The following is a 20,813-nucleotide window of genomic DNA, read 5'->3' as shown; positions in this document are numbered from 1 at the left end:
TTGTTGTGCCCACTCCTAGACCATGTTTGCCCTGATCTTTCCAGTCCTGTCTCTGTATGTATACAGTGGCTCTCCTTAGTCTCTAGCTTGAGAGTAGCCCCGTGTTGCTTATTTTTATATCCTTAGCATTCAGGAGCATTTTAGAAACCCACCAGGTATTCAGATGATGGATGACTGACCAGCAGGACACACGAGTCAACGAGTGGGTTGGAATCTACACACAGTATACGTTAGAAATAGTGGTGGACATCAGTCTTTAATTTTGTAGCACCCATTATTATAGTTATAACAATCCTTATTTAGAAGAAAGACAAAGTCATACAGGAGATCAGAACGTAGGCAGCTTTAGAAGTACAGTACAAAGGAATATATAAACAAAGCTCCCCAAGACTTGGTAGTTCAGAAGCACCACCTTCATTATTGCAAATGTCTTCCTTAAAGCTTTGGAGGACATGCTTCAGAGGACTGTGGTCACTGGGATGTCACCTAAGAGCACAGCTTAGCTCAGGAAGTACCAAAGAAGCCGTCCTCTTATATTTCCAAACAAGCTGACAAGCCTAATCATTTCATTTCACGTTGCATGGTTGATGGCTTAGATCTCTTCAGATCAACTGTGGAGCTGGATTCTAGGATGCACCCTGTCTAGACACGGCCCTAGATCCATGACCCTCCACGCCATGGGGAGGAAGAGAACAGACAGGCTCTGCTTTACTATGGTCCTTCCTGACCAGTAGTACCAGCTCACAGCCCCGTATCTTGGCCACAATGCTCTCTAAACCCAGGGGAGACTAGACCCACCCCAGCCATGTGCAACCAAGTGCATGAGGTTTAGGAGGGTGCTGCTGAGTTCCCAAGAAGGAGATGGAAGAACAAATGGGGTGCTTCTCTGTCACTGCTTCCATCCACTCATGTGGGTATGTGCATTTCAGTTACAAAGGCCAAAAATAATTTCAACATGATCAGGCCCAAAGCAGCATTTAAAAAGGAAAGGAAAAGGAGAGGAAATCTGTGCGTGTTCTTGTTGAACGTGTCATGGAGGAAGGGGTGAGACTCCTGCTCCAGAGAGGCAGACCCTTTGCCACTTGGCATCACAGCGCCCCCACTCGGGTGCTAACGTGAAAAGGAGAGAGACCCAACATCCACAGCAACTGACGTCTGTCTGCACAGAGGGAAGGCCCTTCTGAGCGCTCACAGTCATTCCCAGGGCACAGGATCGCACTGAGCTGAACACAGCCCTGAATGGCAGGGTGTACAGTGCTGGGCAAGTCCAGGGGACAGGAACCCATCACAGTCATGCTGCCCTTGTTCTGCCTGTCTGCCAAGCAGTAAAGCAACTGCAGTCTTCCTCTTCAGCAAGACTGCCTGTAAGGCGCCTAACATGGCCCAAACCCAGGCCCAAGGTTGGTGGGAGCTGGCATCTGGAAGAGGCAGGTGTAGATTTTGTACTCCAGCAGAGGGCAGTGCCACAAAGGTTTACTATGAAGGACCAGTGGGGGAGCAGCATCTTTTGTCTATTGCCACATTCTCTGTATTATTAAATAATGATTAGTGTCACAAAAATAGGTGACCCCTTCTTACATTTGCCTTTATAGGTGGGAGGTCCTAGGGAAGATTAAACCCTAACAATTTAAAACCTTACTGTTTTAAATACCATGTGCCCCATTTGGTCTTTTTCCTCCAATGTAGGCCTCCCGTGTAGATCTGTCCCTGGCATGTGATGTCCTCTGTGACTTCCCCTACTCTTTTGTGTGGTACTTTGCTACTGCAACCAAACAAAACCCATATTGCCTAGAGCCTTGTCATGGAATGTTACAGATGGGAGTTTTAAGACGAGCCTGTTACTCTAAAAACCAAAAGGACTTCATCCCAAACAGCTTAGTTTACAGTGAGGTTAATTTAACATAGATCCCTAGGACAGAATGAAGAGCAAAGCTGTGACGTGTTCATGGACTGGCCTTTAACGACTGTTCTATTGGTCATAAAGCAATCTCTTCCCTTTCCACTCCCTGTGCAGTGTCAGGGCGTTATGCGATCACAGTATGTGCTTTCATAAACCGACTCTAAGTGTGGTTGTCTGGGATTCCTGCACGGACAGCTTGTACCTGCACCTCAGTTGAGAATTCGTGTCTGGCACTTTCCCACATGACACAGATCAAAGTCACCCTGCCTTCTCGCAGAGTCTGAAAGAACTTTAGAAAATCTTAGGTTATATTTCTCTCTGCTGACATCATGATGCTAATAATTAAAAATCCTCACAAGGTCAATGTTAACAATTCAGATGTCCATATGTATAAATAATGATATAGGTAAAGCAAATTTATATTAATTCCCCTGTTTTAAAAATCCCTTCTACCTGGGCACTTCCTCATGGAATTATAATAGGAATTTTTAAAAAAGAAGATGGCATTAAAAGCTTTCTAGCTCCCTGGCAGTGAAGTGGTGATAGATCCAGGGGTAGAGGTTATTAGCTGCCAGGACTCTGTACATAATGGCACCAGGTGGGGATGGGAGGCTGCTGTACTTCTGACATAGGAGGTTTTCTGCTCTGGAATTGAACACAAAGGTGCAGACTCCACCATCAAGTCTGGTTGGTCTGAGTGCTGTGTCTTGCTTGAACAAGAAGGGCAAGTTCAGCCGACACAGACAGTAGCTGTGTTTGAGATGTAAAATGGCAAGTCAGTTTAAGGTCAGATTGGGGACTGGACTTGAGGCTGAATATTATTTTTGTTGCCAAGGCCCTGTGGGAGGGGTGGGGAGTCCACCTCTTTAGCTGCTGTTCCAAACCACCACGTGTAATCCTGTGGCTTCACGTGGTTGGGGCTTCAGAGGAGCTGGGGACCAGGCTGAGGCCCAGGAAGGCCTGGAGCAGCAGGGAGGAGGCAGGGTGGATGGCACCGTGTCATCCTTCCCTCTGCTGCACTCTGCCCTCGTCCATCCCGGGCGGAAGGGTAAGGAGGAAGGCCAACCTTCCCGGTCGCCCCGCCACCCAGCTGTCCTGTGTCTCATCTGCTCCTCCTGTTCTGTCTGCATGGGGGAGGCCCTGAGGTGAAGGAGAAAAGGGAACAGGGCAGGTTTTCCCTCCGGCCTCCTCTCCCGCCCCTCACCACTGCCTCTGTGATGGCCAGACTGTGCTGGCCATAGTTGGGCTGAGGGGACCAGTTGGCTGGGAGATGGAGTGAGGAAGAGCTTCCTGGAGGCATTGGCCAGGCAGGGCAGGCAGGGCATTTCCTGGTCTGGGAGCTACCCCTTACATCCAGAGTGGCAGGACACAAGGAGAGATGACTGCCCACTGAAATGTGGGGAGTTGGTGCCTCACAATGCGAAATAATCCCAACCTCTTTAGTTCCATTTCCCCCCAATGCCAAAAATGAATAACACGTTTTCCCACAGCTACGATGTAAGAGCTTGTCATAGGTAGCTCAGCAAGAACGTACTCATACATCAAATCAGATTCCCGGAAGATCAGAACTCCCCCTAACTAGTTCTGTACAGAGCCAGGATCCTGGCCAACAGTACCCATTTTAAAAGCACCTCATCAACCACCAATTTACCAGAGATTCTATTTTTTTAAAATCTGTTTTATTACTGGCTGTTACTTAACTACATCTAGTGATAAGTGACATTTATCTGTAAATCTCACCAGGGAAATGAGCATGGTGTAATCAGCACTGAATCAGAAGGGATGAGTCAGTCTCTAGTAGATTTTGCTACTTAGAGTTTACATTTAGGGGACAGCTGACTCTGCATATTAGCAACCTAACAAAAACCACCATAATTATTAGTGAAAATAAATAGTGGTTCAGAACTTTCTGCTGAGTTAATCCCAATCTTTCTGTGGTACTTTATCAGTCTTATTTACCTCCCTTATTTTATCAGGGACTAAACTGAACAGAGTGCTTAACTTCCAGAGAACCAAACAGCACTGCCATGGGCCCGCCAACCAAACCAAGTCTTTGCCTTGTTCTCTCTTTCCCCTCAAATCTAGAAAATCTGACCTCTCCCATTACAACCCCTTTTGTCCCCACATTTGCCCTTTCCCCAGATGATCAAATAAGGTCACTGAATATCCTTTGAGCCAAATTTTCTTCTGGTTTAAGGTTGGTTTTCAACCTGCCCTCCCTCCTGGCAGGCCTCAGGGTGCCCCTCTTGGTCATCCTGTGAGTGTTGGCGAGGCTCAGCGGGGAGCATCGCCAGTGAGCCCGGTGATTTTTTATTTATTGATTAATTAAGTTTCATCTCAGGGATGAAGTATTCAGACTTATGTAAAAGAAGATGAAGTCAATATTAATTTTATAAAGGTCATAGGTAACAAAAGGGCATTTTGAGTATAATTCATTTTCAAATACCATTCCTGTGGTACTTACAAACGCATGAATTTCTCACTCTGCCCTCCCAGTAATCATCAGTTTGTGTGCTTCTTTTAAAAATACCAAAGTAAATGACATTATCGATAGTCCACATATCATAAAAATGCTTGGATAAAAATGACAGTAGCATAGGACCACATGCTACCGCATCTGTTCATTACCTAAGCACTTTATAACCCAAACAGTAATGAATGGACAGATGAGGTAACATCCCGTTGCTTCTTCCTCTGAGCTTTGAGTGCCCCGGCTCACCTGTGCGCGTCTAGACTGCTGGGTCTGGGACTGAAATCTTCAGCAGTATTCACAGAGAGGAACGTTTTATTTTCATCATGTCATGAACCCATTCTGACCCCTATGTGAGCCTACAAAATATTCTTTCTCAAGTCCAGATTCAAATATTAAATTAAAATAGATGTGCAAAAAGAAAGAAAGATCTGCCACCAAAACATAGCCTACCCCTCCACAGAACCACCAGCGTGGGGGAAAACCAGTGTCCACTGTTCCGTGTCCTCATCCAAGCTCTTAAAGAACAGGCTCACATTCTTCGTGACCCACGGATGTCCCAGCGTGCAGAGGAGCACTAGAAGTGTGCAGGGTGGTCTGCACGCCCCCGCCGGGGCCATTCCTCATCCACCCACCTGCGAAGCACCTTCTCCACGTCGGCCCTGTGATAGAGCCTGCACAGCTCCATCAGCTGGCCTACTGTCCTCTGGCTGTTGCGGAACAGGAACTCCAGGGTGGGGCTCTGGGGCCTCTGCTCCAGGAAGCACAGTTCATCATAGGACATGCCCCATTTGCTTGCAAAATTCCTCCAGTTCTTCACCGTTGGGTGACATGGATCCAGCTTTATCCTGATCACATCTAGCAAGTCCTGATCATTGAGCAAGTCACTGATGGTGGGGGCCCGGAGCGAGCAGGAAGAGCAAGTGCAGTCTTCCCTACAGGACTGGTCCTTAGTAACACCTGCAGGAAGAAACAGAGTTACATGGGAGGCCTGACCTTCACACTCGTTTCTCATCACCTTCATTTTCTGCTGACCTGTCGAAAGCATCAATCAGAGCACATAGCTTTTTCTTAGAAATAGTTCAGAACACTCATTTCTCAGTGTTCAACAACAGTGTTCTTCATCACAGCCAAAGACAAATTGTTTTACTGGAAGCAGTTGTAAGATTTTATAAAGTCAGTCTCCCTTTCTGTCCCAACGCCCAACTGTGGGACCACTGGCCAGAACAAGGGCTCCCAAGGAGTAGGGGCTCTCAAGGGCAGAGCACTAGTCCAGTCCCCACTGGAACCCACCTACACTGTGAGTACCTCCACCCTTGCCCTCAAAGCTTCTTAACAGAAACACAGAGTGTCAGGTTGTGATGGATTGAACAGTTCTTTAAAAAATGAAAACTGGAATATCCACTCCATATGCATATTTGAAAACAAGGGTAACTGAGAGTGCCAGAAACAGACTTCAGATTTATGGCCACCTTATCATCCCTTCCTTTATCTATCTTTTCTTCACCAAGGGGCTCCCTTTGAAGGGGAGCCAAGTGCCTGGGGCATGTGCAGTGAGTTGAACAGGCAGAGGAGAGCTGGGCCTCCCCATGAGAGCACGCCCCCTGCAGAGGGAGGGAGGGTAGCCTCTCACATCTAGTCCTCCACCTCGTTTCACCACCAGGCTCGTGAGTGGGAGGAAGTCGGTGGGCAAGAGATGCTGCCAAGTCATCTATGATAAAGTACTAAGCAGTGACTACACAACATGGCACACCAAGCAACTGAAATTCTGTCACACTGACTCATGAGTCCTTTGGATTTGGGTTTTAAGGGCTACTTAGAGATCACTGACTGGGAAGATTCCGGGAAAGTAATGATGTCCTTGTGTTACTCAGCTTTTTGTTGCTGTGACCAACATATCTGGTAAGAACAACTTAGAGGAGGAAGGAGTTACTTTGGCTCATGACTCAGAAGTTTCAACCCGGGGTCTGATGGCTCCACTGCTCTGGGCCTGAAGTGGGGCAGAACATCATGGTGGAAGGGTTGGTGGAGGAAAGCTGCTTGACTTGTGGAAGCTGGGAAGCAAAGAGGAAAGAGCAAGAGAAAAGATAACCCCTTCCAGTGACCTACTTCCTCCAAGAAGGTTCCACCTCCCAGTAGTCCATTCAGTCATCAAGGGATCAATCCACTGATGAGGTCAGAGCCCTCATGATCCAACCACTTCCCAAAGCCCTACCTCTGTACACTGTTGCATTTCAACATGAGACTCTAGGGAACATTCCAGGCCCAAACCCTAACCTGAACTGCATATGCTATCACACTGGGCAGAGACCTTCCCAATTTAGGAAAGTGAAGAAGTCAGTATCACTTTGGTCATTAAGTTGAGAGCCAGCCATTCTGAGGCAAGTACAAATTCAAAGGCTAAAAAACAAGAGCCATGACAATTATACTCATATTCTTTGACCAAGGGATGTGACCTCTGGGAGTCCAGCTCAAGGAGACTGCTCAAGATATGTACATACATGAACATTTCCATGACACTGTTAGTCATATTATCAAGTTTTTTCTTTTTGGGGGGGATGGGGGGTGTAACTAGGGCTTGAATCCAGAAGTGCTTAACCACTGAGCAACATCCCCAGCCCTTTTTATTTTTTATTTTGAGACAGGGTCTCACTAAGTTGCATAGGGCCTTGCTAAATTGCTGAGGCTGGCTTTGAACTTGTGATCCTCCTGCCTCAGCCTCCCCAGTCACTGTGATCATAGGCAGCTCAATTTTTAAAAACAACTTAAATGCATAAGACTAGGGAACTAGTGATACATGACTGCATTCCTCGATGGAATATGACCTCAATAATCATGAAGACTACATGGCAACCTAGAAAGTGCTTGACATGTTAAGCAAGAAATGTAAGATCTAAAAAACATGTACTCCATGTTTTTTACTGTACTCCAGGATCAGCACAAAGTGTACAGACAAGGTGATATCACAATGGAAGGAGACGTGCAGAAATAATAGCCATTGCCTCAACTTGGCAGGATGTTTCTATGTTTCAAACTTTCTCTGGCACACTTTGTGCTTCTGTAATGATTAAATGACTTGTCAGCATGGAGAGGACTCCTTAGTAGAGCATCCCCTCTCCTAGCCACACTGTGGCCATAACCCTGAGCCTACACTTCCCACCTTGTCTGGGACTCATTTCATCTAGTATTCTTTCTTTCTCCTCATCTTCAGCCACGTTCTCTCTTCTTCATCTACAAATATGTACAGATATCCTCTACCCTAAAAAATAAGAACCTCAAGCTACCAACCTCTGGTCTCATAACATTCTGAAGCCACTTTCTCTTTTTCTTCTTTTATTCACTGTTGAACTACTAGCACAAATATGCAAAACTTGTGGCCTCCTGGTTGCCTCATGTTCTTAATGGTCCTCTTCTTTGGCTTTGAGTCCATCTGACCCAGCCTAGCTCCCGCCAAACCTTGTGAAGACTGGACCCAGTTCCCTGCATCCCACTTTCTGGCCAGAGACCAGTTCTGATCAGGTAGGAAAATCTGGATCTATACTTGACTCTGTAGATGCCCTGGGCCTCCTGCTGCTACTGTCTCCATGCTGTCAGCTCTGTGAAGGCCAGCTCTGGAGCCAGGCCTGAGACTCCTCTGCCCCTGTGGATGCTGTATGTCACATGGCAGGGCTCATCCTCCCTGTGGGTCTCTTCTAGAAGACGGTCGAGCCCCATCATGTCCTAGCCGTGTTCTCCTTCTGCTTGATGTGCCAAGACCCCCGCCGGTTTCTGTGGACCCTGAGGAGCTTCAAGGAGGTGCTCAGGTCCCATTCCTGTCCCGCAGCCTTCCCCTTCCACACCCTCTCCATATGGTGATCTCCACTCCAATGGCTGCTTACAAGACTCTCCCACCAGGCCTCAGGCCCTTCCTTTTGCATCCTTTTGGGACTGACGCAGCCCTTGGCATACAGCACATGCCTAACCACTGTTTTTACCACAGAGGGGAACGAACGCGTGTGAACTCTCCCGGCTCCAGAGCTAAATGCTGAGAGCTCCTCCTGGTGCCCAGAGGATGCCAACTCAACGCACCAAACCAGTACTTAAAATCTGCCCCCAAGCACCCAAATGCTCGACTGCTCTGTGCACACCTCCAGGTCCCCGGAGTCCTGGAAGACTTTTCACCACATCCTCCACTGCCAAGCTCCAAACGTCCGCTCCATGCTGCTCTTCCCATTTCATCCCTGAGGCTGTCCAAACCAAACCACTCGGTTCCCTATGTTTTGTCTTTTAAAGCTTAATTTAAAAAAATTTAAAGCTAATATAATCACAATATAGAAAAATTGGAAAATATGTATAATTATGGACTTTGAGAAACTATTGAACACTTGGGTTTTTCCAGATTTTCACAAATGAGCAGTGGTGCAATGCAGACCTTCCACGTGCATGTTTGACCACAGCAATAGGATCATGGGGTCAGAAGTATGGGTCTCCTAAGGCCGCAGATGCACCTACCCAGGGTCCCTCTCCAGAGGCAAAGTTTGGGCCAGTTTACATCCCAATCCGAGCAGTTAGGGTTCATCTTGCTCACCTTCAGCACCAGGTTCTAGTTCTAAACATCTCCCCAGTTTCATAGGCTAAAAGATCCACTCATGTTTTGTTTCTGTGCTTTCAATAACACAAGTGCCAGAGTATTTACTGAGTTGGCCAATATGAGGGAATTTAAAGCTGTCCTTTAAAAATCACAGACTGAAGTTAGCTCTCTGGATTACTTAAACAGGGAAACAAGTATTTTTTTCAAATACACTTTGTCCTGCTATACTTTAATAGCATGTACTAATATATGTAAGAGGGCAAATGGGGTGAGGTCTTGGGGAAGGAAGAAAAAGATTCAGGATCAAAGAAATCTTCATCAGAAATGGGGAAGATTAAATGATCACTTGATGCCTCTCCAATGACAAGCACTGAGTGGATCTTAGCCACTGGTAAATGATGGTCACTGAATAATGAGAAATGGGCCCTTCCTCGAAATTCAAAATTCATTTACTAAATGAATATATGAATGAATGAGAACTGTGTTTCTCCATGGGGGATAAGGTAGACTGTGCTGTATGAATTTTAGAAATGAATGAGGGAAAGGAAGAGGCATATACCTGGTATCTACTGACAGTTAATAAGGACTGGGGGAAACAATATAGAACGCATCTTAAAATACAAAAAGGTGAGTCACTTCTAGATATGGAGAAGAGAGTGTTGTTGAAATTTTTAAATTTTCTATAAAAAGCTCATTTAGATTCTCTAGGGGCTGGGGCTGGGTCAGTGGTAGAGCGCTTGCCTCGCATGTGTGAGGCACTGGGTTCGATCCTCAGCACCACATTAAAAAATAAATAAATAGGTCCTCTAAACATTAGGGTCCTCATTTGCCATGTGTGGACACCTGACAACTGTTTTCACTGACATAAAGCAAAGGTGAGATACACTGATAACTAGTGACAACTGCTTATGTGAAAAGCCAAACCCCAGAGACCCGATGTCTCTCAACTGGTTGGCTCGTGCTAAGAAAGACTGTCAGGGCAGGAAGGGCCTGCAGTAACCACCCTTTACCAGGGTCTTCTGTGCACCAGCTCTATGCAAAGAACTCGTCCTGAACAATCCTGGAGCCTGGGTCTCTGAAGGGTGGCGCACCTCAAATTCTTGCAATCTAACTGCCCAGAGGCTTGGCTTCTCGGGCCACGCGGCATCTATGGATTTCAGATTGGTCCTCTGTGAAATGGAGATGAAGTGATTCCTGTAGCTCATAAGATCAATGGTGAGAGCAATGATGAGAAAACATTTTTGTCATTTAATGATGCTAAGTTTTCATTAAAAAAATTTTTTTTTTACTTGTACTTGGATACAATACCTTTATTTATTTAGTTTTATGTGGTGCTGAGGATCAAACCAGTGCCTCACATGTGCTAGGTAAGCACTCTTCCACTGAGCCACAAGCCCAGCCCCTAAGCTTTCATTTCTTAAGTAGACAGCAGAAGGAGTCCTCACACTGTCTCTCAGCTCCCTTTTCTACTGCACTTTGCCCACTCCTGTCCCAGAGCAGGAAGCCTTTGCACTGCAAGTTCCTTTTGCATGGTCCTTCTCCTTCTCATCTCACATGGCAGCTCCATGGCACTGTTTGGGTCTTGTGCCCCTTCTTAGCACAGTAGCAGTACCCACTGCTAGGCACAACCCTGTTATCCTTGTTCACCTTCGGTGAGGCCCCTACCACCATCTGACATTACCACTGGTTCCATGTTTACTATCTGTCTCAGTTAGAACATAAGCTCCAAGAGGAAGAGGACTTTGATTTCTGATGTCCCTGTTGCTTGCCGGGCACACAGTAGGTGCTCAATAAATAGCTATTGAATAAAATATGTGACATAATTAAATGAATTAAAAGGGTAACATAAAGAAAAAATCCAATCAGAAACTTTGTGCGGTCATGAAGCACTATTTAGAAATTTTCAAACCGACAGACACCTATTTATTTTAGTGTTGACTTAGCATACACACGGAGGAGAAGGGAATCACTGTGTACCTGCAGATTACTTGCACGAGCCTCCTGGGCATAGGCACGCACAGGCGCGCAACTTGGACGGTCCTGAGCATGCTGAACCCGCGTCTCACTCTCTGACCAGGGAGAACAACACCTTCTCATGCACTGGTTGTGGGATTAAAGGAGATAATCCATTAAAGCCCTGGCCCAGCACATGGCAAGCAAGGAACAACAGAGAGCCAGAGAGCTGTGGGTGAGGGATAATAACCCACAGCCTTTGAAAAGCAGTTAGTTATCAACTCTGGTTGGGGGATGAAACCCACCAACTCCCTCAACCCCCTGGGGGAAATTTACAAATCCTGATGTCTGGCCCCACCTGCCAAGATCCTCAGTTAATTAGTCTGGGGTGCAGGCATGGGAGCTTCTAAAGTGCCGCCAGGGTTGAAAACCCTTGTCTCAAAGATCCTCCAAAGTGTGTGTTTGGTCAGGAGAGCCTGCCAGAATTAGACACTGGGATTACAGCCACTTCTCTTTGAGAGACCCCATGTCTGGTGCAGATTAAGAGTCCTTGGAGATATGCAGGGTAGGGGGTGTGCACCAGTGGTCCCAGCTACTTGGGAGGCTGAGAAAGGAGGACCACTCGATCCAGGGGTTCAAGACCAGCCTGAACAGGTTGGGGATGGAGCTCAGGGATGGAGCATTGCCTACCATGCACGATGTCCTGAGAGTGGCCCCTGGGGGAGGGAGGAAACCTGAACAACATAGTGTCCCTTGGGAAGGAGGGCAGGGAGAGAGAGGAGGGAGGACCTCAGGTTTCACACTCAGTGACAGGTAACAGGGACGGCCTTCCCTGGGAGCATTCCCTCCGTTCCCCTCCCCTCCCCTGACTCTTCACCCTTTCTCATATCTATATTTTTACATCATACTTTGAAGAAGAGTTTGAGAGCCAAGTATGCTCATCCACAGGGAGGTCAAGGTCATTTAGAACAGTAAGAAACAGTTAGTGTCCAATAGTGGAACTCTTACCTTTGGGGCTGGCAGGCTATAAATGCCAGTAAATTAACATTTAACTGTGGATTGGAACAAGGTTCAAAATTCACAAAGGTCATGATTCGTTGAGCCTAGAAGTAGCTTCAGTCAGGATATTGGCAGTGGATCACACGTGGACTTAATGGTCTCCCTGCAGAGGAGGCGCCCTTTTATCTCGCACACTCTGGCGTCTCCGGAGCTCTTACTGCGTTGGCGTTTCCCTCCCATTCTCCAGGACCCCGTTAGCTCCTGGCTGCATCATAATGATGCTCCCCAGGAGTTGGTTCAACAAACAGTAAAAATTTTATATTTGCCACTTTATAGATAGCAAAATATTGTGGTTCTGAAATAAAATAACCCTATCCTAGCTGTCTATAAATTATCAGCGTTGGAGTCTGTGAAATACCAAGAGGTGTCCAAGGAGTCTCCCGCTTCTGTTGTGATGCTTACTAAGGGTGCAAAATCATGCCTTTTTCTGCATGTGGTTTCACATATGGTTACTGTTAAAATGCCAGTTCTGGTTTTGATGATCATTGGATTGGGGCGTGCACACACCACAGTATTTGTTAGGTTAGTTTTATGGTATGAGCTGGAAGTGATGAGTAATTATTTTTATCTACCAAGAAATGGACTCAAGGGCATTTGGTGGGTGTTTGATCTCTGCACCAAAGGAGAAATCAACATGATTTCATTCTTCTCTCCTTAAGGAGACATCAAGTTGGCGGCAGCATGGGAGGGTCTCATGGACAAATTGGGTGGATACTGGCAAATAAATCACACTGGACCTCAATTCTGTCTTCAAGCTGTGTGAAAAAAATAAGCTCTTCTATAGTAAAGGACCTGAGTTAAAATTTGTGTAGATTTTTACATGAATTTGAATCATGTGATTCTGAAGAGATGAGACACAGCAAATATACAAGTGTCACTTCACAGACCTAATCTGAAAAAAAATCACCATCCTACTCTGCATTCAGTTCTATGGGGAGGTTATTTAGGGTAGCAAGTGTCAAATTAATTGAGGTCACCAGAAAGTCATCCTTGAAAAACTGGCGATGGGTACCAAAGCATCAGGGCATGTGTCCTATCACTGCTCCTCAAAGGGCATGAACAACCAGGGTTTTTGTCAATTGTTGCTTCATATTTTAAACCCAGGAGTGATGCTTCAGTTTACTGGGCACACTGGGGAAATGAAGTCTTCCAATTTGGGGAACGTTTTGCATATTATATAATGGAGGCTTATTGCTTTCATGCCCACGTTTTCCTTTAGCATATTTGAGTGACAGCACTGTAAAACTCTCGGGCCTCCATTAGCAGGGTCAGCTGAATGGTCACTGCTGCTGCTCTAGCCAGGGCATCTATAGCAATGCCTTACTTGGGGGCCTGCTGGGTGCTGGCTTCTGTCTTCACTTGCTTTTCCAGTGGTAGCTGGTTCTACGCTGCATCTTCTCTCTTTCCTTGATGACCATCTGTTGCTATCATTCGTCACTCCTGTCTAGTCCCTCGTTCCACCCCAGTGCTCTCCACCCTGCCCATGTCCCTTATTTTAACCCCTAAGGACTTCAAAGGGCAAGAATTAAATAAAAGCCAGACCTGGGTTAAGACCAGGGACCTTGTCCATGGAAAGTAGCAAGCTTTTGTGAAAAATGGCTCAGATACTGACTTCTGGGGGTTTGGGTAGACTTCTGGGGAGTTGGGGTAGGCTCTGTTCCAGCTGAAGACTCTGAGAGAGCAGAAGTCTCAACCTCACCCTCTCGCAGGACGCTCAGCACTCAATGGCTGAACTATACAGGGATGCATTTTGCAGGCCCCAGAGGCAGCCTGCTGCCCAGACCTTGAATCCCATTTACTCCTGGGTGATCCTGTGATGCTCCCAACTACTTTTGTATAATAAGAAAATAACAGGGCCTTATGTGCAGGGCTGTCATTCACATTAGTGCCTGGTACATGGAAGGTGCCCAATTAGTGCTTATAAGTACCATAGAATAAAATAAATCTCTCTTAAGGTACAACCCTCATTCAAACACAAAATTTGCAGATCTGCTTTTGCCAGCTTGCATGAAGAGCAAAGCTACTAAATCCATATTTCTCACTTATCTGTTTTTGGAAAACAAGCGGGCCAGACACTATGGGAGGGGCTGAGACCCCCACTTGAATCACACAGTTCCTGCTCCCAAGAGCACCACAGGCAAGCCCATCACACACCATTGTGTTACTCGCTGTTGTGGTGAGAAGTTCAGCCTCCCTGAAAGGCTCCTGTTTCATTCTGAGACGACCACAGCTTGATTAAAGTTTATCTATTAATTAAGAATGACCCTGACTCATAAAAGAACTTGATAGCTATTCCTAAACAAATTTGCTTATTCATTTTTATTTTAGCTAACATGTCAGTGTGGAGGATGTTAGTCCTTTAAAAGTTTAAATATATATATTTTAATTAGAAAAGAATAATATGTCCTGGGGATAGATGGGCTCAGTGGCAGTGCACTTGCCTAGTGTGCCTGAGGCCCAGGGTCCAATCCCTACCACAGGAAGAAAAGGGGGGACAACCTTTAAAGTGTCTTAGGCTAGAGACACAAAAGCAGAAAAGGAGAAGGAACGGGGACAACTTGTGACCTAATGCTGTAAGCTCATTTGGCTGCTGCTACTAGAGGAGGAGAGGGAATGGAGGCGGCTGTAGCCCAATGGGTCCCTCCCATGCTGCCATCTCATGGGTGGGGGAGGGCGGGTCTGTGGGAACGTTTATTTGTCTTTAGCCAATTCAGAACCTGCTGTCCCCTTCCGAAGCAAAGGAGGGTTAGCTTGGAGAAAACACTCCTCGAAGACTTGAGAGGTTTTGTTAGGATGCCTTTCCCTGCATGCCACGGCACGGAGAGTGCTCTGCTCTGCAGTGCAGATTTTAAAAGTCTACGACAGGCTTTCCCTCTCCCCAAACCCTTGCCCTTTTCCTTTCCAACCCAGGCCCTGCAGAAGGGTTCCTGCAAAGAAGGGAGGCCGAGAAGATGGGCCATTCTGCCACCAACAAGGTGTTGAACCAAGAATTCACCAGCAACATTCACAGCGTGTCCATGGTGTGGCCTTCAAGAAACGAGCCTCTCAGCACTCAGAGGCCAGGAAATTTCCTTGGAGGAGACGGGGACTCCAGATGGGTACACTGGTACTGGGCTCAACAGAGCTGCTTGGCCCAGAGGAACCAGGGTGTCCTGTACTGTATCTGTGTGCAGTTGTCCAGAGGACAGTGAGGACAGAGCAAGGCCAACAAGCCCTGCCCTTGGTTACTCATGTGCCCGTTACTGCTCTCAAAATGCCGTGATGATCAAAGTTATCAAGCCACACACACAACAGTTCATGACCAACACATTCTCAACTGAGCCACGCTAGCTGTTGCTGCAGCCCCGGTGGCTTTACAATGGATCATGTACCTGAAAGGGGTTCTCCAGTGCTGTCCGGAAGGCCATTTTCTTCTCCCTAAAAACCAAAAAGTGACTGTCATTAAAATCACGAGCACATGTGAACGGTGCTATCGTCAACTTTCCTCTTCAGTTGAATTTCTACCAAGACTTATGAGCAGGATGGATGTTTAGAAGAGCACTTCAATGGGATGTAGGGGTGCGGAGAGCTGAGCTGTGCGACTCCCTCTGAAATCTAACCTTCTCAAGGGAGCAGCTTTTGTTTATTTGCTCCCTGGCTCAGTCCCAGTGCCCAGAACAGAGCTGCCGGAGGAAAGCTGTGTAAGTGTTCATCAGATGCATTAAGGTCCTGTTTAAACAAATGATGATGCATGTAATGATGTGCTACCTTTTAATTTTTACTTCATATTATGGCTTATTTCCCTTTCTGCTTTGTGATGGGCTGGGTTTTGCCTAGATTACAATTCTTTTATCTATTATATTGATTTTTAAGGTATCTATTGCAAAGCAGCTGAAATGAACTGGGAAAAAGCAGTGTCTAGGTCCTTGGAGGGTGATGGCACTTCCGCCCGTCCAACTGGGGTTCCTGCTTACAACCAAGGCCATGCCATGTGCACCTGGCAGGAGGGACCTGCTGGGATCTTCCTGGAGCGGCGTGTGTCTTCCATGGCGAGGCCCATCCCAGCACACCTCCTTTTCTGTGACTGCACCTTCATGCACCTGAAGCCTCCCTGGCAGCCAGTGTGGCCCCATCCATGCTACAGAGAGGCAGCACTGGGTAGCCTCCACCCATCCTGTGGTCAGGGCTGCTGGATTGGCACAGCCTGATGGGGCCTCTAATCCTCAGGTCTCTGAGAACTTTGCTCTTAAGGAAGTGCTAACTCCACGGTGTCATGAACTCTTTTTCTTCATCTCTGCCTCCCACCAAGCCCCCTCCCCCTTCCTCTGGCTCAGCAGTGTGGTCACATTTATCTAACCTCCCCGCCCGCCTGCCCGCCCCCCCAAGCATTTCCATGCCTTACTAGCTGAGAATTTCCCCCAGGGAGTCTACACAGTTCTCACTCTGGTGTGATTCCTCTTCCTGGCACTCATTGTCACAGTGGAAACAACAACAAAAGCAATGCTTATCACAATTCATAAAAATTCTTTAAAAAAATTCACTTGAGATTGTACTTTGTTCTCACATTTCCCTCACTCAGGGAGGTATGTGTGTGAGAGAGAAATAGAGAGAGAGGAAGCAGCACAGGAGTCCTTTGCAGGAACAGAAGTGTCTCTTTGCACAATTGTGTACATTCACAACCTCAGGAGGCCCAATGCCAGGGCTTGTTCCCGAGGACCTGGCTCTCCTGTGTGCGCTCCAGCAGGCCGGGCAGGTCTGCTCACGCTCTCCTCAGCACTGGCAGCTCTGCCTCCTGCCCTGGAACCTGGGCTGTGGGAACGGGAACTTCAGGTCACGTGCAGACACACAGATGTTAGAACTTGACAGATTAAATGGTATGAGGTCCCTGCTAAAACACAATGTTTTCCAGAAGTGAAAGCTACATTACAATGCATGTTTGCCTTGATTTTTCGTAATCCAGAGAGAACTTTTCTGAAGTCAGTGTTTGGCCACAGCCATCCCTGTGATGTAGACAAGGAACATGGCCCAGGAGGGCCGTGAAGGGTGATGAGGACAGGATTTAAATCGACATCTAGACCCTGTTCTCGGCTCTGATTATTAGGTTGTGCCACTTCATAGGTTAGTTGTCAAGAGTAATAGCTGCATCTTGCCAAATCCACAGTGATGCCTCATTCTCTACCCCGGGTTAATCACGAGCACTGCTGTCAGTGCTCACGTGAACCCACGTCAGTCACCGAGCATCGATCGAGATGTTCAAGTCCCATGTTGGAACCATACTCCAAGGTAAGGACCTGGGCCCTGCCCTCAAGGGAGGCACGGGCACCACCAGAGAGAAGAGGTTTCTGCCAGCTGAAGTATCGGAGGCTGTCTCTGGGGCGCAGAGGTGTCTGAGAAGGGGCCTGCTGGGGCAGGGCCAAGGAGGTGGAAAGAGGAACAGGATTTGGAGAGGTCGTGGACAACACAGGAAGTTAGGCTCCCTCTCGTCTGAAATGCTGGTGGGGTTTCTTGGAGAAGCCCAGACAGAAGATGGAAATAAGGCGTTGAGGTGGTCATGGGAGAAAAGACTGGCAGTGGAGAGCAGGCTGGGTGGGCACGAGCCAAGGGCACTGAAGAGCCTACGTTTGGGTGGCAGAGGCAGAAATGAGGAGAAAGGTCAGACAAGGGACAAGAAGCAGGAGGTGACAGCTGGATCTTGCCAAAACCGGTGCAGGAAGGCCCCAGGCTCTGAAGGTCAGGAGCAGACAAGACTTGGAGGTGGGGAGTGGTGCCCAGTGCCCAAGAGAGCAGTACCTGCAGAGGGCAGAGGGAAGGCAGCCTTCCCCAAGGATCAGGGAGAGCTGCCCACAGCCACCCAGCCCTTCAGCCTGCCCAGGCCTCAGCTTAGATGGCACTTCCTTAGGTGCCTTCTCCCACCCCCAGTCTGGGTTTGTGCCTGGGTGTCCCCCAAGTACCTCGTCGAACTGTGCTTTGGGGCTAGCACAGGTCTGAGCCAGTTAACACCACGTATCTGTGGAGGGAGGGAGGGCCGAGGTCATCAGCAGATGCTGTCAGCACTGTCCAGGTCAGGGCACGGGCTGCAGTTCAACACAGTGCTCTCCCTGCCCCTCCCATCCTGCCACCCTGCCCTAGGGCCTCATCTCCACAAGCCCCCTACGGTCCTACTGTATTCCTGTCCACACACCTGCTGGCTAGTTCTTTCTGCCAGTGAGGGCCACTGGCCAATCCTCAGCTCTCCCAGGCTTGCTCTGAATGGATCTGAAGGCTAAGGCAGGAGGATCTCAAGTTCAAGGCCAGCCTCAGTAACTGAGCAAGATCCTAAGCAACTAAGTTATCTAAAGGGAAGGCGGGGTCCTCTGCAGGGCCACATGGCCTGGTGAGATGCTCAAACACTGTCCAGGATGTCAGAGGGACTCTGTGAGTGGCATTTACCCATGGGAAAGAAGAGGGGAGAGCTACACTTGCAAATTACAGTAATCTGTGATTTTAAATGTGCATAAATTAATTTAAACCAAATAAGCATTGGCATGGATCAAATATGGTTTGTCCCCAAGGATTCATGTACTAGAAGCTTGGGTCCCCAGTGTGGCAATGTTGAGAAGTGGTGGGACCAGTGGAAGTCGTTAGGGTACTAGGACCCTGCTCAGAGGGATTAAGTTAGTTTTCTGAGACCCTGGTTATAGTCTCTTGAGAGGGTTGTTATGAAAGAGCCCCCCAGCTCTCTGGCTTCCTGTCTTGCCATGTGATCTTCCCTTTCTCATGTACTCTGCCAGGATACTATGAGGCCCTTCTAGTTTCTTGGAACAAGGGAACCATCCAACCTTGGACTTTCAGCCTCCAAAACTGTTGGCAACATATACCTCTTTTCTTTATAAAGTACCCAGTCTCAGGTATTTATTATAGCAATTGGAAACAGATTAATACTCATATGCATTTGGAAAGATCGTCTACCACCCTGAAACATGTTAACTTTTCTCAACTCTGAGAAGAGATTATCATTTAATTGGTGTATTGTGGGACCCAGGTAAGGGTTATTTTTTAAAAATTGTAATAAGTTTTAAAGTAAAGCAGGGTTGAACACCAATATTTTATATATTCAAATAGGCTAAGAAAAACCCCATTTTACAAAACCTTCTCATTGTGGATATAACAGAATTATTTTAGTACTGGGCAAAATGTGTTAACTACTGCCAAGAATTCTTTCAACAGAGAGAAAATTGGCAAGGTTTCAGGAATTTTGTCCTCTGTTTGGTTTATAAGCTGATAGGTCCCGTTTTTAATCAGGGAGCTGAGAACTCTGTGTGCTGTAGAACAGCTGCCTGTAAAGATTTACATGAAGATTTCACACCAGACTCTAAGCAGAGAAAGTCTGGGGCCCAGAGCATGGCCTGGGAAAGACTCTCAACTCAGAGCTCAACATGTAGCCCACCTGGGGATGGAATGACATGACTGGGTACTGACATTAATAGGGAAGTTCTGTTAAATAAGATTCACAGGAGGCCATTGATTTGAACTGCACTCTTACAGTAGACCCTAACCAACCAACCCAAAATGGAGCCACTCATGCCAGGAACCCACATCACCAAAGTAAAACCTAAGCTCCCAAGATCCGACTTCCTCTAGAACCAGAAGAGAGATCTCCAAACAGGCCAGTAAAAAAAAAAAAAAAAAGACACAAGATTTGCAAGAACTGATCCAAAGTCCACCTGAGCTGGCAGATAAGGGAATCCGTTCTGCTCCAACCCCAACAAGGAAACTGATCTGAGACAACCTCATGTCAACCCATCCACCTTTTGTGCTGTGCTATTCCCTTCTTCCTGCTCAAGCTGCCTTTAAAAAACTGAATTCTCTGCCATGCCCATTGCATCACCTCTGTTTTGCAGACTGCCCAGTTCATGAACCAACTATAAAAGCCGATTAGGGTCTGGGGGCATTGCTCAGTGGCAGAGCGATTCCCTTGCATGTGTTGAGGGGCAAGAAAGGCCCTGGGTTTGACCAAACTAAAATGCTAAAAAGATCTTTCAAACAAAACACATTGAAATCTTGGTCTTTGCTGAGTACCCATGGGTACTCAGAAGCTAGTTTTCTACAAAACGTATCTTTCAGGATAGTCCAGTTTGGTCTTTAAATATATATGCTTAGGCTAATTAATAAAGAGTTCATTTTTTGTTCTCTATTTTTTTCCTTAACCTCTTTGAATAAGGACCCCGTGTGTCATCCTGTGCAGGGGCCACACCAATCGTCTCTGTATCGGTCCAATTCCAGTATACGAGCTGCTGAAGGAGCACTAAAAGAGCCCGTCTTTATCATTCTGCAATCTGAGGGGAAAGGAACTGAATGTGAAAGCACACCTTAGGTTGCTTAAACTGACAGAGCCAACCCTGGCTGGAGCCACCATGGACACCAAAATCAAGCTGTCACTGCCCACTGGGCAATGGCAACCTCCACTACGGTTCAAGAACCTGAAAAGGGGCTGCGGTGTGGCTCAGTGGCAGAGCGCTTGCCTTGCATGTGGGAGGCACTGGGTTCGATCCTCAGCACCACATAAAAATAAATAAAAGTATGTGTCCATCTAAAACTAAAAAAATATATATTAAAAAAAAGAACCTGAAAAGATTCTAAAACAGAGCTTTTCTAACAAGGGTTTAGACTATGCAAAACCTTCTCGTGTCACCTGGCCATTGAAAGCCAAGTAGCTTTTAGTGGTGAGAACTCCCAAGGCAGACCCATTACCTGCGTGACTCTGCCGAACAGTTACCAACCTCCACCTCAAAATACTCCTACTACACTGTGAACCACCTCCTAAGAAAACCAATTTATATCAGTTATTTTTCTGCAAATCAATTGCTATAATTGCAACAACAATATCCATTTTTACTTTTTGT

General features: G+C 46.9%; 1 protein-coding gene across 2 annotated transcripts in view; it reads right to left on the bottom strand.

The window, feature by feature from the left end:
* Positions 1-237: 237 nt before the first annotated feature.
* The window catches only part of Edaradd (EDAR associated via death domain), a 53,565-nt gene continuing 32,989 nt past the window's right edge, over positions 238-20,813 (bottom strand). For both annotated transcript variants that reach the window (XM_027948038.2, XM_027948039.2), the window contains exons 5-6: positions 15,324-15,369; positions 238-5,330 (exon numbers count right to left, since the gene is read on the bottom strand). In XM_027948038.2, the coding sequence (XP_027803839.1) occupies positions 4,948-5,330; positions 15,324-15,369 (429 nt within the window). In that variant the 3' untranslated portion in view covers positions 238-4,947. The remainder of the gene's footprint in view (positions 5,331-15,323; positions 15,370-20,813) is intronic.

This window comes from Marmota flaviventris, chromosome 12, assembly GCF_047511675.1.
Source record: "Marmota flaviventris isolate mMarFla1 chromosome 12, mMarFla1.hap1, whole genome shotgun sequence".
NCBI classification, from domain to species: Eukaryota; Metazoa; Chordata; class Mammalia; order Rodentia; family Sciuridae; genus Marmota; species Marmota flaviventris.
This window is presented reverse-complemented; position numbering and strand designations above follow the sequence as displayed.